Source organism: Anguilla rostrata, chromosome 13 (genome assembly GCF_018555375.3).
Source record: "Anguilla rostrata isolate EN2019 chromosome 13, ASM1855537v3, whole genome shotgun sequence".
NCBI classification, from domain to species: domain Eukaryota; kingdom Metazoa; phylum Chordata; class Actinopteri; order Anguilliformes; family Anguillidae; genus Anguilla; species Anguilla rostrata.
In genome coordinates, this window is record NC_057945.1 from 11,393,870 (window position 1) to 11,414,256 (window position 20,387).

At 43.5% G+C, this 20,387-nt stretch overlaps 1 protein-coding gene across 1 annotated transcript in view; it reads right to left on the bottom strand.

The window, feature by feature from the left end:
* LOC135238036 (E3 ubiquitin-protein ligase MARCHF9-like) overlaps window positions 1–19,027 on the bottom strand; it is a 22,026-nt gene extending 2,999 nt beyond the window's left edge. The window contains exons 1-2 of the mRNA XM_064305664.1: window positions 17,072–19,027; window positions 963–1,118 (exon numbers count right to left, since the gene is read on the bottom strand). Coding sequence (XP_064161734.1) covers window positions 963–1,118; window positions 17,072–17,407 — 492 coding nt within the window. The 5' untranslated portion in view covers window positions 17,408–19,027. The remainder of the gene's footprint in view (window positions 1–962; window positions 1,119–17,071) is intronic.
* Between the last annotated feature and the right edge of the window lie 1,360 nt (window positions 19,028–20,387).

The following is a 20,387-nucleotide window of genomic DNA, read 5'->3' on the forward strand; positions in this document are numbered from 1 at the left end:
CAGTGCACACAGAGAGAGTGTCAGTGCACATAGAGAGAGTGTCAGTGCACACAGGGAGAGTGGCAGTGCACACAGAGAGAGTGTCAGTGCACACAGAGAGAGTGTCAGTGCACATAGGGAGAGTGTCAGTGCACATAGAGAGAGTGTCAGTGCACACAGAGAGAGTGTCAGTGCACATAGAGAGAGTGTCAGTGCAGGTCGGCAGAGTGTCGGTGCACACAGGGAGAGTGCCAGTGCAGGTCAGTAAAGTGTCAGTGCATGTAGAGAGAGTGTCAGTGCACACACGGAGAGTGTCAGTGCATATAGAGAGAGTGTCAGTGCACACACGGAGAGTGTCAGTGCAGTTCGGTAAAGTGTCAGTGCACACAGAGAGAGTGGCAGTGTACATAGCCGCTAGAGTGTCAGTGCATATAGAGAGAGTGTCAGTGCACACACGGAGAGTGTCAGTGCAGGTCGGCAGAGTGTCGGTGCACACAGGGAGAGTGTCAGTGCAGGTCAGTAAAGTGTCAGTGCATGTAGGCCTTGCATCACTTTCAGAAGACATGCATGCTAGTGTGTTAACTAGCCCTCTCCAATTGGCAGAGTTGTTCCAACATTGAAAAATGCCTACAGTGATCTGACCTGCCATTTTGGGTGGGAAATGGGGAATATTAAAACTTCTTTTGCACTGCTGTGCCTGCAATAATTTTTTCTGGAATTTTCTTTGATTCTACTATTACTAGTAGAATCAAAACAAACATCTTCTAGTTAAAACACTTTGTATACAGTTATTCAAACACGTTTTAAAATATGTTAAACTACATTAAACTATATACCAGACCAAGGCCTGGTTACGGTGCTATTACCTGATTTGTGTTGACTGTAATGTTTAATGTATGTTTTTAAATGTGGACCCCAGGAAGACTAGCTGTGCTTTAGGGCACAGCTAATGGAGATCCTAACAAATAAACAAATAAACAAACCTGCAGTGGATTCTTGGTACTGATTGCCAGCACTTGGTACTTGAAGTAGCAGAGCTCGCAGCTCCAGGAGCCCCGCTCACTGATCCAGCGAATCAGGCAGGGCTGGTGCGTGCAGCGCACTGAGCCGTCACAGCGACACGGGCTCAGCAGCTCCCCCTGCAGGACACAGGAGGAAGTCAGACACAGGGCCCATTTTAAGGACACAAACGCAGCCTGCGGACGCTAGCAGGCACAAACACACGTGGTGCTGAGGGCAATGGTGGGGACTACACCCCTGGAATTAGCTGAAGGTGTGACGCAGGAGTGGCCTGGAACTGGCCAAGGTCTTACATTGTACTCCTTATTGTTCATTGTTCATCATGCCTCTTATGCAATGGTTTGCAAAAGAGATACATTTGTTAATTTATTATTATTATTATTATTATTATTATTGTTAGTAATAATAATAATAATAATAATAATAATAATAATAATATCATCAGCATCATTAGCATCATCATCACTGCTGCATAAATGTTGCCCATTAGAGTTGTCTTCGGGTGAAAAAAACAGTCATAGGACAAACATATAATTGACAATTCATTTTTCTTTCACAGACCACATTACATTTGCAATATTCAACACCACCTTTGCTGCTGTATAATATTATTTGTTCTGAACGGCATATTTAAAAACTACTTAGATGGCTGATGTAACACTTTTTCCATGGTCAAGTACACAAAGTACGTGCAGAAATTCCATATGTGTTTTTGGGAGACTAAAAATTGTAGCACGCATTGTCACATTAGGCCAGCTGGTCATTCACAGAGACCATGTGACAATGTTCCCTTGCAATGTGAGAGTACTTATGCATCATCCAAAAGAAAGAGAGGAAATCAAGGATGAGGATTATTTGCATAAATGTTATGAAGCGTGAATTTTTTTTACAGTATATCTAACAAATAAGACATTTTACAATAGATATTTATTTCCCACTTGAAATACTTCAGGAAGTTTTATAAATGTACTCAATATACATAAAGGTCAAAGTACATGGCAAAGTTATGTAAACAGTTCTGTTCTATTCTGCTCTTGGGTATTTTACGGTATTAGAACATACTATCCAGTGCAAGAGTGTATTGTACGCATTAGTTCCCAAACAGGAAAGGCTATCTGGGAATATAGAATTACAACAGCTTCTATGGTATGCTATTGAAAATATGTGTTTTGGAAGCCCTGCGTTGCTGTCAATTTGGCTCCTGTCAGCTTAGCGGCTTTGAAACAGCCAAACATCCAAAATCCTTCTAAGTTATTGGTAAATGTCACCGGGGATTCAAAACTCTGATGGATTCTTGCCCTCTCAGAGCAGGCGTACAGTAAATTCCACTCAGAGATTTCACTCTTTTATATTTATTATTTTATTCATTATTCATGCGAGCGCTACACCAGATGCTTTGAACTGAGCTTGTTGGCCAGCTCAAGTTTTGCTAAGATCACTAGTATAAGGTTCTCACTTGGCTTCATTTCATTACAATATTATCACCACTTTATCCAGACAGAGAGAGAGAGCAAGAGACATAAAGCAAACACACTCGAAATCAAATATTTATAGTTGAAAATATATTATTTACAATTATTATTTGTTGACCCTGTTAAAAAAGGTAACTTAATCTATCTTACTCTTTTTTATTTTTTAAAATGTATACTATACAGTCACATATTTGTTTATATAACAATAAATGTTCTTCACACCTTAATTAATGTTAATTGTTTTTTTACATTATGTGAACATGTTTATTATTGTTATCATTGTTGTTGCTGTTATTATTATTATTGCAATTATTATTGTTGTTGTTATTATTATTCTTCTTCTTCTTCTTCTTATTATTATTATTATTATTATTGAGTTATGGGTTGTACGTTTTGCTTGTTGTATATGTGGTTTCCAGGTTTCTGTGTATTGAAAATTGAAGCAAATTGAAATTAAATTAAACTAAATTGAGAGAGAGAGAGAGAGAGAGAGAGAAAGAGATCAGCAAAATTTTATATATATATATAGAATAGAATATCCTTACATTTATATAGCACTTTTCTGAATGCTCAAAGTGCTTTACAGTGAAGGGGAACTCACCTCACCCACCACCAATGTGTAGCACCCACCTGGGTGATGCACGGCAGCCATTTTGCGCCAGAAAGCTCACCACACATTAGCGAAGGTGGAGAGGGAGAGAACATTTTATTTAGCCAATTAAATCTGGGGATGGTTTTTGGTGGCAAGTTCGCGAGCGCCAGATCTGGGATTTAGCCAGGACACCCCCTACTCTTAGCGATAAGTGTCATGGGATCTTTAATGACCACAGTGAGTCAGAACCTCGGTTTAATGTCTCATCCGAAAGACAGCATCTCCTGCAGCACAGTGTCCCCGTCACTGTGTTTGGGGTTTGGGGTTTATTTGACCAGAGGGAAGATTGCCCGCTGCTGGCCCACTAACACCACTTCCAGCAGCAACTCAGTATTCCCTGGTGGTCTCCCATCCAAGTACTAACCAAGCCCACACCTGCTTAGCTTCAGCCATACGGCAGGAGCAGAGTGCATGGAGGTATGGCTGCTGGCATAATGCTTTAATACTTTAAATAATATAGTAATAGTAATCCATAGTTGCATAATTGTGGGGTAGCACAGGTAATGCATATGCCTAAAGATTCACATTTGTATAATGACCCTTTGTAGAAGACATGAATGGAAATGAATGAAAAATGGCTACTTAACTGATAAATGACATAAAACAAAAACATGTAATTACATGTCTGGCAACAGTTTGTAGCCACTGAGCCACTGCGATAGACAGTCACCATGAATTCACAAAATAAATGAATGAATGAATAAATAATACATTAATAGTTATGGTAAAACCTATGATTTTATTTAAATAACATAAACGAATGCAAGCAAAAATGGCAATGCATTCCCATATTACACGGTTAGGTTCAGTTCTTTTTACTGGTATGTACCAATGGCACACAAACCCAAATTCACAACAGAATTTTGAGCTTGGAAATAGTGTATTGGGTCACAGTCATACACCCACTTCAGAGTTTCACCTGAATTTGAACAGCTTCAATAAGGGGTAAAACTACACTGACTTTACATGTAAACACAAAGGTACGGACGTTACCATCGTTTGTCTGCAATGCTGGCTCATGAATAAGTACATGCGTTTCTTTTTTCTTCACAGATACAATTTGGCAAGTTCAACAATCACCAAAATTAACTTGCTAAACTGTGTTTGCGGGGAAAAAAGAACACCTTTGTTCTTTTTTGTTTTTTAATAAAAAAGTAGAACAAGTGATGTTTAAATCCTGGCTGAAGTCATGGAGAAAAAGCACAGTGGTGCCAACCTGGCATTGTTTGCCAAATATAAAACATCTTTACAGCAGTGTTTGCATATTCACCAGATTCTATTTCTTCTTGATGAAGTAATTAAAATCTTAATCCAAATATACATTTTATCCATCTAACATAACATAACATAACACAAGACAACACAACACAAGATAAAATAACATAATGACAAAAACAGGCCATTCAGCCCAACAATCCTGACTATTTTCCAGGCTAAATTGTACATAGTGCTCTGATTACCTACAGGCTAGATAGAATCAAACACCCTATCAAGCCTGGTCTTGAAAACCCCCAGAGTTTCTGCCTCAACTACATGACCTGGCAGGCCATTCCACACATTGACTATACTCTCTTTGAGGAAAAAATGCTTCCTAACGTCTGTGCGGAATTTGCTTTTCACTCATTTCCATTTATATCCCCTCATGCTACTGACGTGAGCAAAACAAAACGAGAGAATGGAAAAAGTATCTCTGTCCATAAGAAGTGACTTCTGTGGGAAACCTGGAGACCTTTTTCTCTGTCTCGTTGGCAACAAAATAACAGGAACATTATTCATAGCGATCATTCATGGTGATCAGTATTTGCAGGAGTACAGAACAGATTTAGGGAACCGTGTCTGCTGTACTTTAATTTATCATCGCCTCCCTCACAGGTGCTTTTGCGCTCTGTAATAGCAGACAAACTGCGGGGTTCAGTGGTCATAAAGATGTGGTGTGATTAAACCAGGAGGACGCGACAGCGGCTGCCCACAGAATGAAATTGATATTCAGAAAGCGAATGAGTTCCTGGAGCTGAACCACCATCACGGGCGTTTGTTTTATGGAACTCATTGTGGTCAGCTTTTAAATAACGCAGATGACACTTCATATCTCATGGTCGTCTGGTCTGGCAAAACATGGCCAGCATTTTCACAGCTGCCTTGCCAACCGCTTGGCTGAATTAAAAAAAATTTTTTTAAAAATGAATAAAAATTAGTTTTTCCAAGAAAATATATTATGTTACTAATGTATGAACATTTATGAGACTGTACTCCCTTGTTATTCGTCCACAGGCACTGGCACCGAGGCCAGACTAAGTCCAGATACAAGGGCACATCGCGGCATTAAGAATGAGAGCCTCAGATGGGGGTCCCACGTGACATATTTGTGCGCTGTGTCGAGGACCTTGTGTTTCTTTAGAGAAGCACAGCACCGACTCTTTATTTTTGAGCATACCTCATAAACAAAATAACTCCTTTGAAATATTCAGTCAGGTTTTCCCCTGTTATCAGATTTGATTAGAAGGAACACTGAAAGGCACATGTAGAAAAAAAAAAAAACCCAAATAAATTCAAGACAAAATGAAGCTTATATGTCCACAGGAAGAGCAGAGCAGCCATTCAGCTGTAAGGCTACGAGGTTTATAATCCCTCTCGTTGTGGGGACGACGCGCCATAAAGTAACAATACGTATAATTGGGTTCTGTGCTAACGCTGTACCCAGCACAGCTCATATTGTAGTTTCGGGCTGTCTCACAAAGACCCAAGTGGCCTTGATCACTTAATTTGATCAGCCAGCCCATTTACACACTGAGACCGCCTGCTGGTTCCCCCATTTGTGCGGAGCCACTGATGTCTGAACCGCACACGCGCGCGCCAGTCTGCACCCCACTGAACTGGTGAAGTACGCTGAAGGGGAACAGGCCTACAAATGTGACTGGCTCAGTGTGACTAATCATATTTGTATGTCTCTGAGAAAATAAGGGGAAAATGCAAAAAAAAAAAAAAGGCATGAAAGTTCTAAAAAAACAATATGAAGGTTCATTATGGTGAATACACTCAAAATAAATAGACTCTGAGATGATGTTATACAAGGTACATACATCAGATGTAAGAAAATATATAAATATATATAAAAATAATATAGAAAATGTCTACAGTACAGGTGAAAACCTAGACCCGTAGCATATTCTGCTGACTTTTCACCCGGGCCGATCTTTATTATCATCCTCGACACTACCAAAAGTTAAAACTGATCTGGAATCAGTGCGTCCATGTACATTCTATGGCCCCTGGATGTAGAGACGAAAATGATATGAACTGCTCCACAGCACCAACTAGCTGTATCAAGTCCATTATTCCTGGTGCAATGCCCACACACAACAACAGCAGTACAAATACAGTATGTAAAATGTGGCATGAAAAGTTTCACTGCTGAAAAGTAAAGCATAAACAATTATATGGAGCTGTATCCGTGTTGAGCCAAATCTACTTCAGTATATTCTGAAGGTTTTTACCCCATACTGTGATAAATGGTAATAGAGTGAGAAAAAGCTGTTAAGTGGCTTAGAAAAACTCAGGTGACATTATCTTAATAACAAATTCTGTTTTGAGCTTTTCATTTCACTCTTCAGAATCACAATTTCTGTTTTTTCTTCTGAGCTACTGTACAGTTGCTTGTCTTGTGAATGCTTTTTGCCATACAAATGATGTTTGATCAAGCTAATGGAGGAAGATCAATTGAACAGAGGCAGAGGATGAGATAGGTAAGAAGGGAAGCTGTGGAAAAACATAAAAGAAGGTACAGCACAAGGAATATGGAGACAGTGACCCCCATTTCTCAAAATGACAAATGCCACCATCTGCAGCTTCTGGGGCCACCACGCCACAGGCTCCGCCCCATTTGTTTTTGATTTGCCGGAGGTAAGATTCCCCCACCTTTTACCTGTGGCACTGAGGCACAGCACCTGCTGCGCACAAAGCCTGCTAATCGCACAGACAGATGTGAGTGCATCTGCGAGAGAGCAGGTGGTCAGACCCAAGAGACAGACAGGTGAGAGGGCTGAAATTGAGAGACAGAAAGAAATTAAGCAGTGCAAGAGTGGGAGAGAGGGATAGAGAGAGAGAGAGAGAGAGAGAGAGACGGTACCATGACCTACATTCAAAGCCGATATTTGCCTAGAAATTCTGTCAAATCTCCAACAGCCAAACTCAAACATAAATACAAACATTCCTGTTTGTACAAACACTCACAATGTAACTAACCTCTGACTGGCAGATATATGTCTTTTTTGACATATCTACTGAATTAATTAATTCCTTGGAGACTATAGGCCAACCAAGGTTATGCTACTTCTGTACTATTATGTTCAAGCATTGTTTTATTAACCCACTATTACAAATATCTATCGTAAAGTTTTGTTGAGGTTGTGTAAGAATGTCATGAATAACAATGTTGTACCAATATTTTCACAATGATTCTGACCTACTTCTTTTATGAGCCTTGAAAACACTAGAAAAAGAATTTTCCACAACCTATCAAATTCTTTTTTTATAATTTGTCAAGCTGAAATGCTGCATAACTTCATTTCCATGTTCTTCAGTGCATCCCCTGTTTTTGTTGAAGTTTCTGAGTTTAAACAGGTAACAGACAGAGAAGGTAGGAAGAATGTGGCAGGGCTCAGTTTGGAATCGGAAACCGGGGCAATTTGTGGTCACACCTAGTGTTTAATTGGGCACACACACACCTGGGTTGTGTTACCTAATCAGCCCAGGGCTAAAAAGTGTGCTTTTGTCACAGTAGGAGTCTGAGTCCTCATGCAGAAAGAAAGAGAGAAAGAGAGTTCATTTCTTCCCAGAATCCAAGAAGGTAAAAGGTGATCATTTTTGTTTGCTTGTTGCTTGTTTAAAGAAGTTGTTCTCTCTACAAATAAAACACTGGTGAAAACCAAACCTTTTTCATTCCCTGTGCCCAGAAAAGAATACTCTGGTGATGGAGACATCTCGTTGACAGAGACTAATGGTTAAGCAGCTGGTGCAAATGCAGACATCATCACAACATCAAGCCCTCTCCCTCACTATCCATCTTCTGCCGTGGTCTGAAGACTCATCTCTTCAGACTATACATGGACTAACTGCCACAATTCTGTGTATCATTTCACTTTAAATCCCCCCTTCAGCCAATCTGAATGCACCTCGTGGCATCCGCATGGCAGGGCTCGGTCCAGAAGAGGGAATCAGGGCAGTCTGGGGCCAGGCCTACTGATTGGCTGGGCACACACACACCTGGGTTGTGTTACCTAATCAGCCCAGGGCTAAAAACTGTGCTTCTTTCCACAGCATGTGTCTGACACCAGAATCTGCACACACAGAGGGAGAGGGAGTGAGAGCGAGATCGAGAAAGATAGGGATTTGTTTTGTTGTCTGTTTTTATTTGTTTGTTGTTTATTTAAAGAACTCGCTCTACAAATAAAATTCTGATGAAAACTGGGATTTTCTCATCTGTGTCCAGCTGTTCTGCCCCTCCCCGAGGAGTCATGTTGCGAGAGGCAGTTTGGTGCTGGAGATTCTTTGTGGTTCAAGTCAAGTCAAAAATTGAAATTTTAAGATGATTAATAGTCAATCCATCAGGCTGTCCAATATTATTCAAAAAGGGCCGATGTTGGTGCAGGTTTTTTGTTTTTAGTCCAGCACTAAGACACCCACATTGGCCGTTTGCGAATAAGACACCCGTGATCTAGACCTTGTGCTGTACCAGTACAAAAGGTCAACAGGAAGCTGGAATACTAATATAGACTGCAGGTAAAGAACAAGCCTAGACTGACTGAATTTCCAGAGCTTATGCATTCCTATGTTCTCATATGCTCCTTATGCTCTTGCACTGTCCATGTTTTAATGCAGCCACAGGCAAGATTGGCAGATAATTCACTTAAACGAGGAGGCAGCGCTAAATCACACCCTGACCGCTCAGTTCTTTGATCTGCTGTTTCGGGAAGTCACTTTCTATCTGCTGAAAGAATGAGAAAAACCGGAGAGACGGAAATTACGATCAGAGGATGAATATTTTTTTCTCAGCGATCTTCAATAGATGTAACCGCAGTTCTGCGTATGGATTTACTTTTCTGATTCTTTATGGATTCCTTACGATAACATCAAATCAACACCTCTGTCACCGCTGAAAACTGTTGACCCAGATCTACGTCTAGTGAAAGCCCCAAGCGGGGCTAAATGCTGCAAAATTGCTCCTGTAATCTACAGTGTCTAGTATACTTCAAAGGAAAAGCGATACAGTGTGCAAGTGAGGGTGATTAAATGCTATTGGGGAAGCAGAATGCAGCATCTTTCCAGAAAGCCACAGTGAGGATAGAGAAGGCGTGGATGTTTTTCCAGATTGTGTCACTGTCAGAAGAATAGCGATTCCAGATATTTGCTCATTTGTCCTGTAAACACCTGATGTACGAAGGCTCGCCTGCGCTCTCTCTGTTTCTCCGTCTCTCGCGCACACACATTACAATGCTATTTCTTTCCATCGCTACTCCCCCGCTTTCTGGATACTCCGTTCTGTTGTGGGTTTTGTTAAATCCCTCTCCTCCCTTATCGTGCGTGTGCATTTGCATGCGCGCTATTGCGTGTCCGAGTGCATGCGTGAACGCGAATGTGCGCAAGTGCGTAACATGCATGTGTGCGGGTGTGATGTCCAAAGGCCTGCATGATACAGAGGGGAGAGGGAGAGAGGGAGGGGGAGAGGGAGGGAGGGAGGGAGGGAGAGAGGGAGGAGGAGGAGCACTGGTGAGTCAGCGCGCACATTTTCTCGCCTGCCTCCGAGTGTTCTGCCCAGCTGACGTCACGGCGATGCGAGCGGCCCACCGCTACGCGCAGCCGTAAGATAAACAAACGACGGGGCGGTCGCCGTCGCGGGACGCGGCGGGCAAACGGCGTCGGCGCGTTTCGGGTACTGAGCCGCTACGCCGCTGAGCCTGCCCTGGCAGCACCGCGTTCGCCCGACGGCTGAGAGCCGCTCCTGCGTCCCCGCGGCGTCACGTGCCCTAATGGCCGAGGGGGAAACTTTCTGTCCGCCTCCACCCCGTCAGCAGCGGTCGGGAGGGGCCTCACGGACGGAGACGAGGGGGGGGGGGGGGGGGCGTCCGTGAGCAGACGGGGGCGCAGCGGTTTGGCGCGTCGAAGCGAGGCGGCGCTGGCGGCCGCGCCCGAATTCGACGCGCTTTCTCGTTCGCGGTTTGCGCGGGTCGATGCCGCGGCGCTCCGCCGGACGCCGACGCCCACCGGGCGGGCCGAGCCCCCCGAGCTCCGCCGAGCCGGACGAGGCGGCTAATTGCGCTCGCCGACACAGACCGGCGAGCCCTGGGGAGGTGACCTCATCACCCGCTGAATAGTTTAACAGCAGGTGACCGCAGAGAGAGAGAGAGAGAGAGAGAGAGAGGAGACAGAAAAAGGCCTTCAGGTGCCTCGCTTCTCTTCTCGGCCATGACGGCTGAAATGCCATCTTCCCCTGAACGAGACGTGTCCACAGCCGCTGGTCGGGAAGTGCATGGAACCGAGCGAACTGAAATGGGTGACTTATCACACGATAGCCTCAACAGTCCCAAAATCATCGGTCAGGTTCTGATATGAAATATCAGAATGCCGTACATTCTCGTAAGAAATCAGAATGCTATACATATACCCCCCTTCTGTTTATTTCTTTCCCTCTGAACTGATTACATTTTAGCGCAAAAGCATTTTGTCTGAGTTTATATCCAATTCATTATAATACGTTCAAGAACACTGAAAAGGAGAACAGAGAGGGAACATATTTATCAAGAAGGTTTCAACTGTTTCTCCAAGGATCACAGTTAGAAAATTGCAGAAGTTGATTGCATCTGGCATATAGTTTTATCTTCACAATAAAAGTATATCATTTTCTCCTATTGCTGAGCATAGATAACATTTCATAAACAATATAGTCAATGTTATCCAGCATTTTTTGCTCATGCTAATTGAGGATGCAAAAAATTCTGGAGGGCTGGGTTTCATTGCACGTTGCCCATTGTTGCAATGCAGACTAATTAACTTTGTTGTGTGTAGTTACTCTGAGATTGGAATATATTGCACACTGGCATACTATTTTCATATTTAATTCATAACAAATGAATTAACCTCTTGAACTACAATTCCTTTAGAAGCTGTACCTCTAATACTTCATATTAACATGGATTAAGAGTTTGTGCTGGCATCTAGTTTTAAATGCCAATACCAGTACACTGACCAACATTGCACTTTGTCATACAGAGTTACAGAATCATTACATCAATTGTACAATTCATTATATCACATTTGTGACAGTATCGGAGCTTTCAAAAAAAGCTTACGAAAAAAGGACTTTGGCTCAAACTATATGAGGCACCTTCACGTTTTGGTGTGAAAGTATCAACCCAAATCCTAGGCTTAGATGGGGCTAAATATAGCCTTGAAATTCGGTTGCTTGCTCTCGATCTGTTGAAGGCAGTTCACGGTCTAGTTCAGACAAGAAATAAACATTTAGTACCGCCCTCCTCCACAGTTATAATGTACAACATGAATCTAATCCACCGAGGAGGAAATTGGACTAAATCAGTAGGGGTTGCCTGTGAGTCAGTAGACACAAGATGTCCAGGATTGGGTTGCGGTTTAGGCACCACGCTGTGGTGCACGGATGAGCCTCACGACCTCGGATCGAATCCAGACCCTGCCAGTCAGTGCCAACCGTGGCTGCTAGCACCATAAGGCGATGCGCAATTGGCATCGCCCAGGGAATGGGAGGATTCGAGTCAGACAGGGTTCTGCGTTCGTCGCTATCTAGCGACCCCTGCTGGTTGATCAAGCACCCTTAGACTGCAGTCAAAGTGCACTTTGAAGGTCGTCCTCCGACTCTGCTCTAGCAGTAGTCTGCGGTGCGAAAAGAAGCAGCTGGCGACACCATGTGTTTCGGAGGAGAACTGCAAATGTCTGCACTTTCACGAATCAGCAGTGGAGTTTGTGCATGTATGTCGCTGCGGTCGCAGGCGATTGGCCATTCCAAATTGGGATGGGAATTGGATATGACCAGCCCTGGTTGGGAGCCAAATGAAAACAAAAAGATGCCCAGCACTACTGATTTAGCATGGTAATGATAGCTATACCAAAAACATGAGGTGCACGGTAGACATGCATGAAAAACACAGACATCCTCAGCCAAAAAGGGTATCTTTCCTTCACTTTCTCCTTTTCCTTTGTTTGCTTCTGATTGTTCCTTCCAGTCTCTCTCTCTCTCTCTCTTTGTGTCTCTCCCCTCCCCCACTCTGTTTCCCTTTTACTCTCTCCCACTATCTCCTGTGCGCTCTCTCCCTCTCTCTCTCCGATTCCACCAGCTCCTTGCGGTCGGGGCTCGGGCACATGCACGTACGGGCGGGCGGAGCACCTCTCCGTCAAAGTGCCGTAAATCGCTTCCCCAGCCCAGACTGTGTCAGAGAGGAAAATACCGTCTGCGTTCGGCGGTGCAATTTACAGCATTTCGAATTGGGTGGAGTCAAAAAAAAAACAAACAAAAAAAACAACAACAACAAAAAAGAAGGCTGCATCAATTAACTCCATCCCAAGGTTAACCGATCCAGTCCTGGAGAGCTCTCTCTCTGCATGTGTTGTTTTCAAACCTTGGGCTGGGGCCAGAGTCACACCCACCGCTCTGCCTGTACGTCATTACTTATGCAAACGGCAGGAGTAAGGTTACCACCACACATCTCTGCCCCACTCACACGCTGTCTGCGCTGCAGGCTGGCTGTGCATGGGAAGAGACTTAGCCTTATTTTATTATTATTTCCATAAATATATAAATATGGAAATAGGTCATCATAACTCCTCTCTAACAATACCGGTGCAGCACTGATGGTGTGAATTCTAAGTCACCCAAGATGTCCTCGCCTCAGCCTGTATTCGAACACGCAGAGAACGTAATAACGTATTGTCTGGTGCTATAATGTAGCGCTGAAAAGGTCCTGATTCAGGCCTGTATCTGCTCATGGATGAGAATTGCGCAATCCCGTATCAGAAATGTTCAAATATGGTCACAACCCCTCTGAAATAAAGAGCGCCCCGCCCAGCAGACATAGTGACACCCCCCCCCCCCAGGAAAAAGAGAGAACTGAGGAAGAACTGCAGGACCGTTGCCGCGTTGCGAACTGGGAGGACTGGAGGACATGCATAGCACCTGTGAGCGAGCGGAGGCGGGCACAGCCCCTGTGAGTGAGCGGAGGCGGGCACAGCCCCTGTGAGCGAGCGGAGGCGGGCACAGCCCCTGTGAGCGAGTGGAGGCGGGCACAGCCCCTGTGAGCGAGCGGAGGGGGCACAGCACCTGTGAGTGACAAAGGCGAGCACAGCCCTGTGAGCGAGCGGAGGCGGGCACAGCACCTGTGAGCAGGAGAGGCGGGCACAGCACCTGTGAGCGAGCGGAGGCGGGCACAGCACTGTGAGCGAGCGTGAGCGGCACGCCACCTGACGACGGAGAGACAGGCACAGCCCTGTGAGCGAGCGGATGGCACAGCACCTGTGAGCGACGGAGGACGGCACAGCCCCTGTGCGAGCGGAGGCGGGCCAGCACCTGTGAGCGAGCGGAGGCGGGCACAGCACCTGTGAGCGAGCAGAGGCGGGCACAGCACCTGTGAGCGAGCAGAGGCGGGCACAGCACCTGTGAGCGAGCAGAGGCGGGCACAGCACCTGTGAGCGAGTGGAGGCGGGCACAGCCCCTGTGAGCGAGCGGAGGTGGGCACAGCCCCTGTGAGTGAGCGGAGGCGGGCACAGCCCCTGTGAGCGAGCGGAGGCGGGCACAGCCCCTGTGAGCGAGTGGGGGCGGGCACAGCCCCTGTGAGCGAGCGGAGGCGGGCACGTGGCTGGCGAGCTGTGGCTCCCGCACGCCCCACGTTCCCTAACGACGGGAGAGCGCCAGGGACTGCCCGCGGTGCGAGTGCGCGACACACGGGCGCCCGGGTAACAGCCCGAAAGAAAGAGGAGCTTTCGCACGAACGCCACGCCGTCTCGTTCTCTTCGTCAGGGGGCCTCGCCGTGCCGGACGCTCGGCCTCGTTCCCCCGACCCGAGCGCGTTAACGCTCCTGTGTCACCCACCGCCGGCCTGCAAAAATAATAACGACGCACTGAATTTGCACCTCGCTTTTTGGCCCAGCGCCAGCCCGCACTGGCATTCGTGCTGGGGTGGGTCGCTGTCGTGGGCAGCACTCAGAGCTCAAGGTATTAACACCTGGGGTCAGTAAACACAGCTCAGTTCACCGTAGGCCCTGATGAAGGCTGAAACACTGGTGCCTTGGTCGTCTCTCATCGACATTTCAATCACTTTCCATTCCTGATGATGCATCACAATAAGGGCTTCATTAGTGTGGGACAGTGCTTTGGAATCTTGCATTTAGGCAAAATGCGCACCCCGCTCAGCCTGCAATTCTGTCACCCAATCTCACCTAATTCTTCTCCTTATAGGCTCATTGCACAAGCGAGACCCCAATCTACATTTTAAAGGACAGTTGGGTGGAGTTAATGGTGTCTAATTAAACCAAAGTTCAAAGTTATGTGTCTCACTGTGTTGCCTAACGAGGTCTTATTATAACAGGATGTACGCTCTCGGTGGAAAGAGAGGCGCACGGTCGTGCGGTTTAGATGGGGTCAGCGGCGTCCCGAAGGTGCCACTTTAACTTCCTGTGGCTCGGCAGTTCATTTTTGTCCCCTGTAGGGGACATGAGTATCTGGTCTTAATCTCAAGAGCCACATATTTCACTATGCTGAAACCTACACTTCAAGGGACATTAAATAAAACTTGAATAAATTATACATTTGAAAATATTTTCACTGCAACATGTTTTTGTCATTCAAGACACTCGTATTACGTAAAAGAATTTAATTACTTAACCTTTCTTTCTGCCAGATCTCAGGGTGTTAAAGACCCACTATTACTCCACACACTTCTGCATGAACTCCTCTCCACATTACTTCACCGCAACATCATTTTTGCAGCCAGGTTTAAAAAAATAAAAATAAAAACAACATAAAATAAATAAATAAAAAATATATCCTAATGTGACTTTTCCTAGATGCATCACCACCCGAAGTTCTTGATGGGTTCATGCACATTACAATCCCTGTTGCATCGTTACAATAATTGCCGCATGGATCATTGGAAAAGGGGAGTGCTCGGCTGCGACTTAACTCCAAATGCTCCAAACAGCATCTAAACAATCCTGTTCAGCTCAGTAACAGACCATCAGATACCCTCAAACATGAGCACAGAGTTCCTCCTCCCACTTCTCACCTCTTCATAAGCACGCACACTCACACAATAGAGATGCCAATTTAACTCATTTAAATATATATATGTGTGCGTGCGCAAGTGAGCAAATATTTCAGTGACATACTGTAAGCATATACTCTGGACCGTATTATTGGTATTACAATTAGAAAGGTTTTACTTATATCTGAGGGCACAGCCTGTGAGGTGTTTTATGTGACGTGTTTTGTATAATCAGTGAATCCTATAATCTGTGATGAGGTGCATTATTGTCTGCTTGGTAAAATGGGACAAACAAGAGTACCGGAGTGGAGTGATCAAACTTTTAGCTCACCACAAGCATCTTAATAAAGTAAAACACAAAATGGAAACGTCATCAAATTATCAAATTCTTTTTTTTTTTTTTTTTAATATACTTGTATTTGAAGGATGTACGTGTTGCAGAAAAAGTCTCTGGTATAGCCTGACTGGGCGGCTCGTTTCCTTTCCTTATCCTTTCCCACCTACAGTAAAAGGGGATTTTATGTTTTGCCTGAAACGAAGAACGATTCAATATGGCAGCCACGCCATGTGACACAAGGCAATTTTCCTGTCTGGTGCACACTCTCAAAATCTTTCAACTAAGGGGTAAAGTTTGGTGAGATAGCATTGCATTTGTAGTCTTTATAGATGAGTATGAAGTTGAGCGCCTTTTAGGCTAAATTCGCTAAATCGGTTTCAGCCTTTGCCTGTTAACCACAAAATCTACACCAAATTAAGGTCAGGTTTTTGTACGTTAGCTACCAAGTTTATTTTTACGGCAGACTCGTGGCAACACATATAGCTCTTATTATTTTTATATTTAAGTTAACAATTTTGTCAGATGTATGTGTACCGTAACAATTTTAGTTTCGGGGTACCAGTTAATGCCCCGTTGGGACCTTGAGGCCTTCTGTTTACAGTTTTGTTTAAATCCACTCATTTTCGATAAATGAAAGTTCATGATTTCTGGGTATCCTTTAACACCTTCGAGCATGTACCAAGCGTATGGTCTCCCTTTAGCATCTTGAATAGCCTACCATGTGTATACCATGTGACATAAAGCCTGAACTTTCCCACTCAACGAGCCATCAACCTCAGTGTATAATTTCAGAATCAATATGGTTTTGTCGTTAAATTGGTTATGGTTATAGACTTTGTTGTACGTCGTTCTGAATAAGAGCGTCTGCCAAATGCCTGTAATGTAATGTAATGTAAATTGGACTGAAAACGCAAGTTTTTGTCCAGTTTTGACCAAATAGTAACGGTAGTAACTCTTACCGGATGTATTAACAAACAACAAAGACGGCTTGTATTAAAATATTAAATTAATAATGGAGATAAATATGTTCTATACTATGGTATAGACAGTAAACTCTATTTGACTAGCGGGGCAAAACAACAGGGCCTGTGGTTTATTTGTGTCTCAGTCCACGGACAGTATTTGGGCTCGTCCTATGTATTTGGCTGGCACGTACCGCGAGCGATATCGATATTAACCGAATAGATCACTATAAGAATCCAAATATTCTGGATATTTGGATGAAACAATGACGCCAGGGAACATCTAAATAAACGCGAAGTTCAGCACAGCGATTGGAGGGCGGCACAGACGGAAGGGAATCGTGTAGCACGGGATACCGGAACGTTACCTGCTCAGGTCCCTGAAAGCAGATCCGACATTGCGGTGAGCGCATGCCGCTGTCCATGCTGCTCGTGAGTGATACCGCGTCCAGGCCCGCCTGCACCTTGGCGTCCTTCTCCTCAAAAGCCAGACTCCGTGGCCGCGGGTCCGTCCCGTAGTACTCCTCTTCATCGTCCCGGGAAGAGCAATCAAAGGCCGGCCAACCACAACCGCCCACCCCGAGCCCTCTCATGCTCGTTCGTCTGTCTGCGTCGGTGTCTGAGTCGGCCCGTCTAGAACCGGACCGCATCAAAACCAGTACCTTCAGTTCGTTGAAAAACATGCGGATCCGATACTTAAACATCGTTTACTACATAAGCATATCCAGATGTAGAGTGAAAAACACCCATCAATTTCAGGTATGGGATAAACGTAGCATCCCGGATTCAGATTTTACAAACCCACTGCTTATTATCTGGCTACCATAATACATATAATCAGTAGGATTGTAATTGTTAATAATACGGTTATGGGATCGGATATAGGGTACGCTATTGGACTACGATATCAAAACCTAGAAATCAGAGCCAAAATAGGCTATGCCAATCAATGAAAACACTCAGCTAATAAACGGTCAAAAATGAAAATATGATAGAGGAAAACGTTCGCTGTTATTATTTCCCTCTAATTGCATGTGTACATTAACAAATGCGGATGAAAGGCTTTCTCTTCCCGTGAAGGGACAGAAGCTCTTTCAGTATTCATCGAATGCCGATACAAGAAACACTGGAGATGCTTTAAGGAGCGATCAGCGAATTAAACAGCAATAATATAACAATCGGCCTTCTTATTAATATTTAAGAGCTGTGGCTACGCTGCAAACCGTGTTTTTAAGCGTGCTGCCCAAGGTTTGCAACGAAAATTCAGTATTCTATCAAAAGCAGGAGACAGGGAAAGAGGGAGCGAGAGAGCTAAAGAGAAACAAAGATCCCGTAAAATGACATTTATAAAATCAGAAGACACCGCGACATCAACCAATCCAAATTTCCGAATATGGGTGTCGTGTCCGTAAACATAATCCAAAATGATAAAGAAAAATCAAAGTCGAGCTAGAATTAAACGTAATTCAAATCGTCTCTCTTTTGTTTGTCCCTCAATGCCATCCCGGCTACCAGACCATGGTGTTTTCTCTTTTCTTTACAGAACATTTTTTGGTTGAAATATTGAGAATATGTCCCAAACTGTCCCCCCTCTGAACACCACCGAGATCCGATTTATAATCCAACGTATTCGCATTTTAAATCGCATTGGTTACGACGGCGAAAACGAGCATAAAAACAAACATCCTTTTCCCATCGAATATCCATGCTGATTTTTTCCCTTCTGCAACGGTTCCTGCACAACATGTAACGGAAAGATGTTGCACCCCAAAAAAAAAAAAAAAAGAAAGAAAAAAGGATGCAGCGAATTCTTCTATCAGAGAGACATGGTGGCACCGATGTGATATACATCAAACGAATTGTGCTAATTTATATAATAATAACGATGATAGCGATAATATTTGGAATAGCAGTCATAGAAATATTAGTATGAACCCCGTTGTCTCACCGACGTGCATCTTGAAGACGGACAAATGCAGCGCTTTGTTTCGGATTAGCATGCTAATTGAACCGTTAAAAAATGTTTATCAATGTTGTTTGCCCCCCCAACGTTTTCCTGTTATGATTTTTTTCTCCCTTGGTCTCTCGGTGTGGAAAAAAGATCCGCCGTTTAGCTGCGCATTGGCAGACGCCACTGTCCGAGGTACTGATCCCCATGTGACGTTGCGGCCACGTGTTAGCCAGTAAACCCGGGAAATCTAAAGTGCAACCAATTCTCTAGGTCAGGTCTCTGGACTATAGCGCGCGGTGGTACATGAAGGGGCAAAACAGTGCATGAAATGTGTTCATGGCCATTACCAGCAAACCCAACTTTAGAGCACGAGGTAAGATATCAAGTTATCATGTATGCAAATGTAAATTTAATTAATAGTTTCTTATTTTGAAGAATGGGTACTTTTTGCGATTGTATGACAGAATACTGACCTTAGCAAGCATTTTTATTGACGCCGCATGAGAGCCAGGAGACCATTTTAAAAGCTACCGATTAATTGGCTGCTTCTACGCTTTTATTGTGCTACTTTGTACTTAAAATGATGCAAGAAACCACATTGTGCTTATTGTTTGTTATCCTGCATTCCTGTGACAGTGTAAGTATCTATGTAGTGTTTTTTTGTTTCTTTAAACAGCATATCTGTAATATTTATTGCTGTATGAAATACTATCGAAATAGAACTGAACCATGTAATAAGCTTGTAAAAAATATTGCCGTAATGAATTCACTGAAACACCATTATGTTCGTGATTAGATTAAATAGGGAAAAACAACTCAGGTCTTATTCATCTCACACTGTTAATGTTTCAGCATTCTAGGTACCATACACAACATATTTAGAGTGACAGTGTTATTTCATCATTGTTTTCCTGACTAGGAGCCATAGAGTACAAAAGTTCACACATTATGTCTCTATGTAAATGCAGCTGAAACCAAACACATTTAGTAAATACAGAAATATGTTCAACATTGCGTAGTCTTGCGAAGATCAAGTGGCCCAAGTTTAAAAAATGATCATGAAACAGTATAAAACTGGTGGCACTGTGTAGGGTTAATGTTTAAAGATGCCAATATATTTGGAATATTTGATTGAATGTGGCTTTTACCACACAATTATGGGAGTGATGGCAGTGTAATGTTGTAAATCTGTTTGAAAAAGGCACCATTAGTTAAACTGACTTTATTTTTTTATTTTTTTCCTTCTGCCCATGGTCTGGTGACAGAACTCAAGTTAAAACTGAAAGACAATGGGAATGTTTTGGCTTATTTAACATAATTTTTATTTTTTATTTTTTGAAAACCTGGGATGAATAACAATCCTATGTTTATATATGTAGCCATGCAGCTTATTCCAGATACCAGCATTGTTTGAATAGTATTTTTGAAGATTGTTCTCAATTTTTATAACTATACAATTTATAGCTAGGTAATCTGGTCTCAATGAATGTTCAAATGTGTAATTAGTGTTTAATTATATATTTGTTTATATATTGTTTATATATTCTATTGTGTTTATATATTACATTGAGTTGTTTGTGACCCATTCTATATTACTTTATTTGCATTATCACGTACTTCCAGCGAATATAGTTGTTGCACTGCTTGTTAAAACATCACTGAGTATTGGACTTCATGTTCAGAGACATGAGGTAAGATTTAAATTTAACAAGCTTGTGAAAATAATATTTACA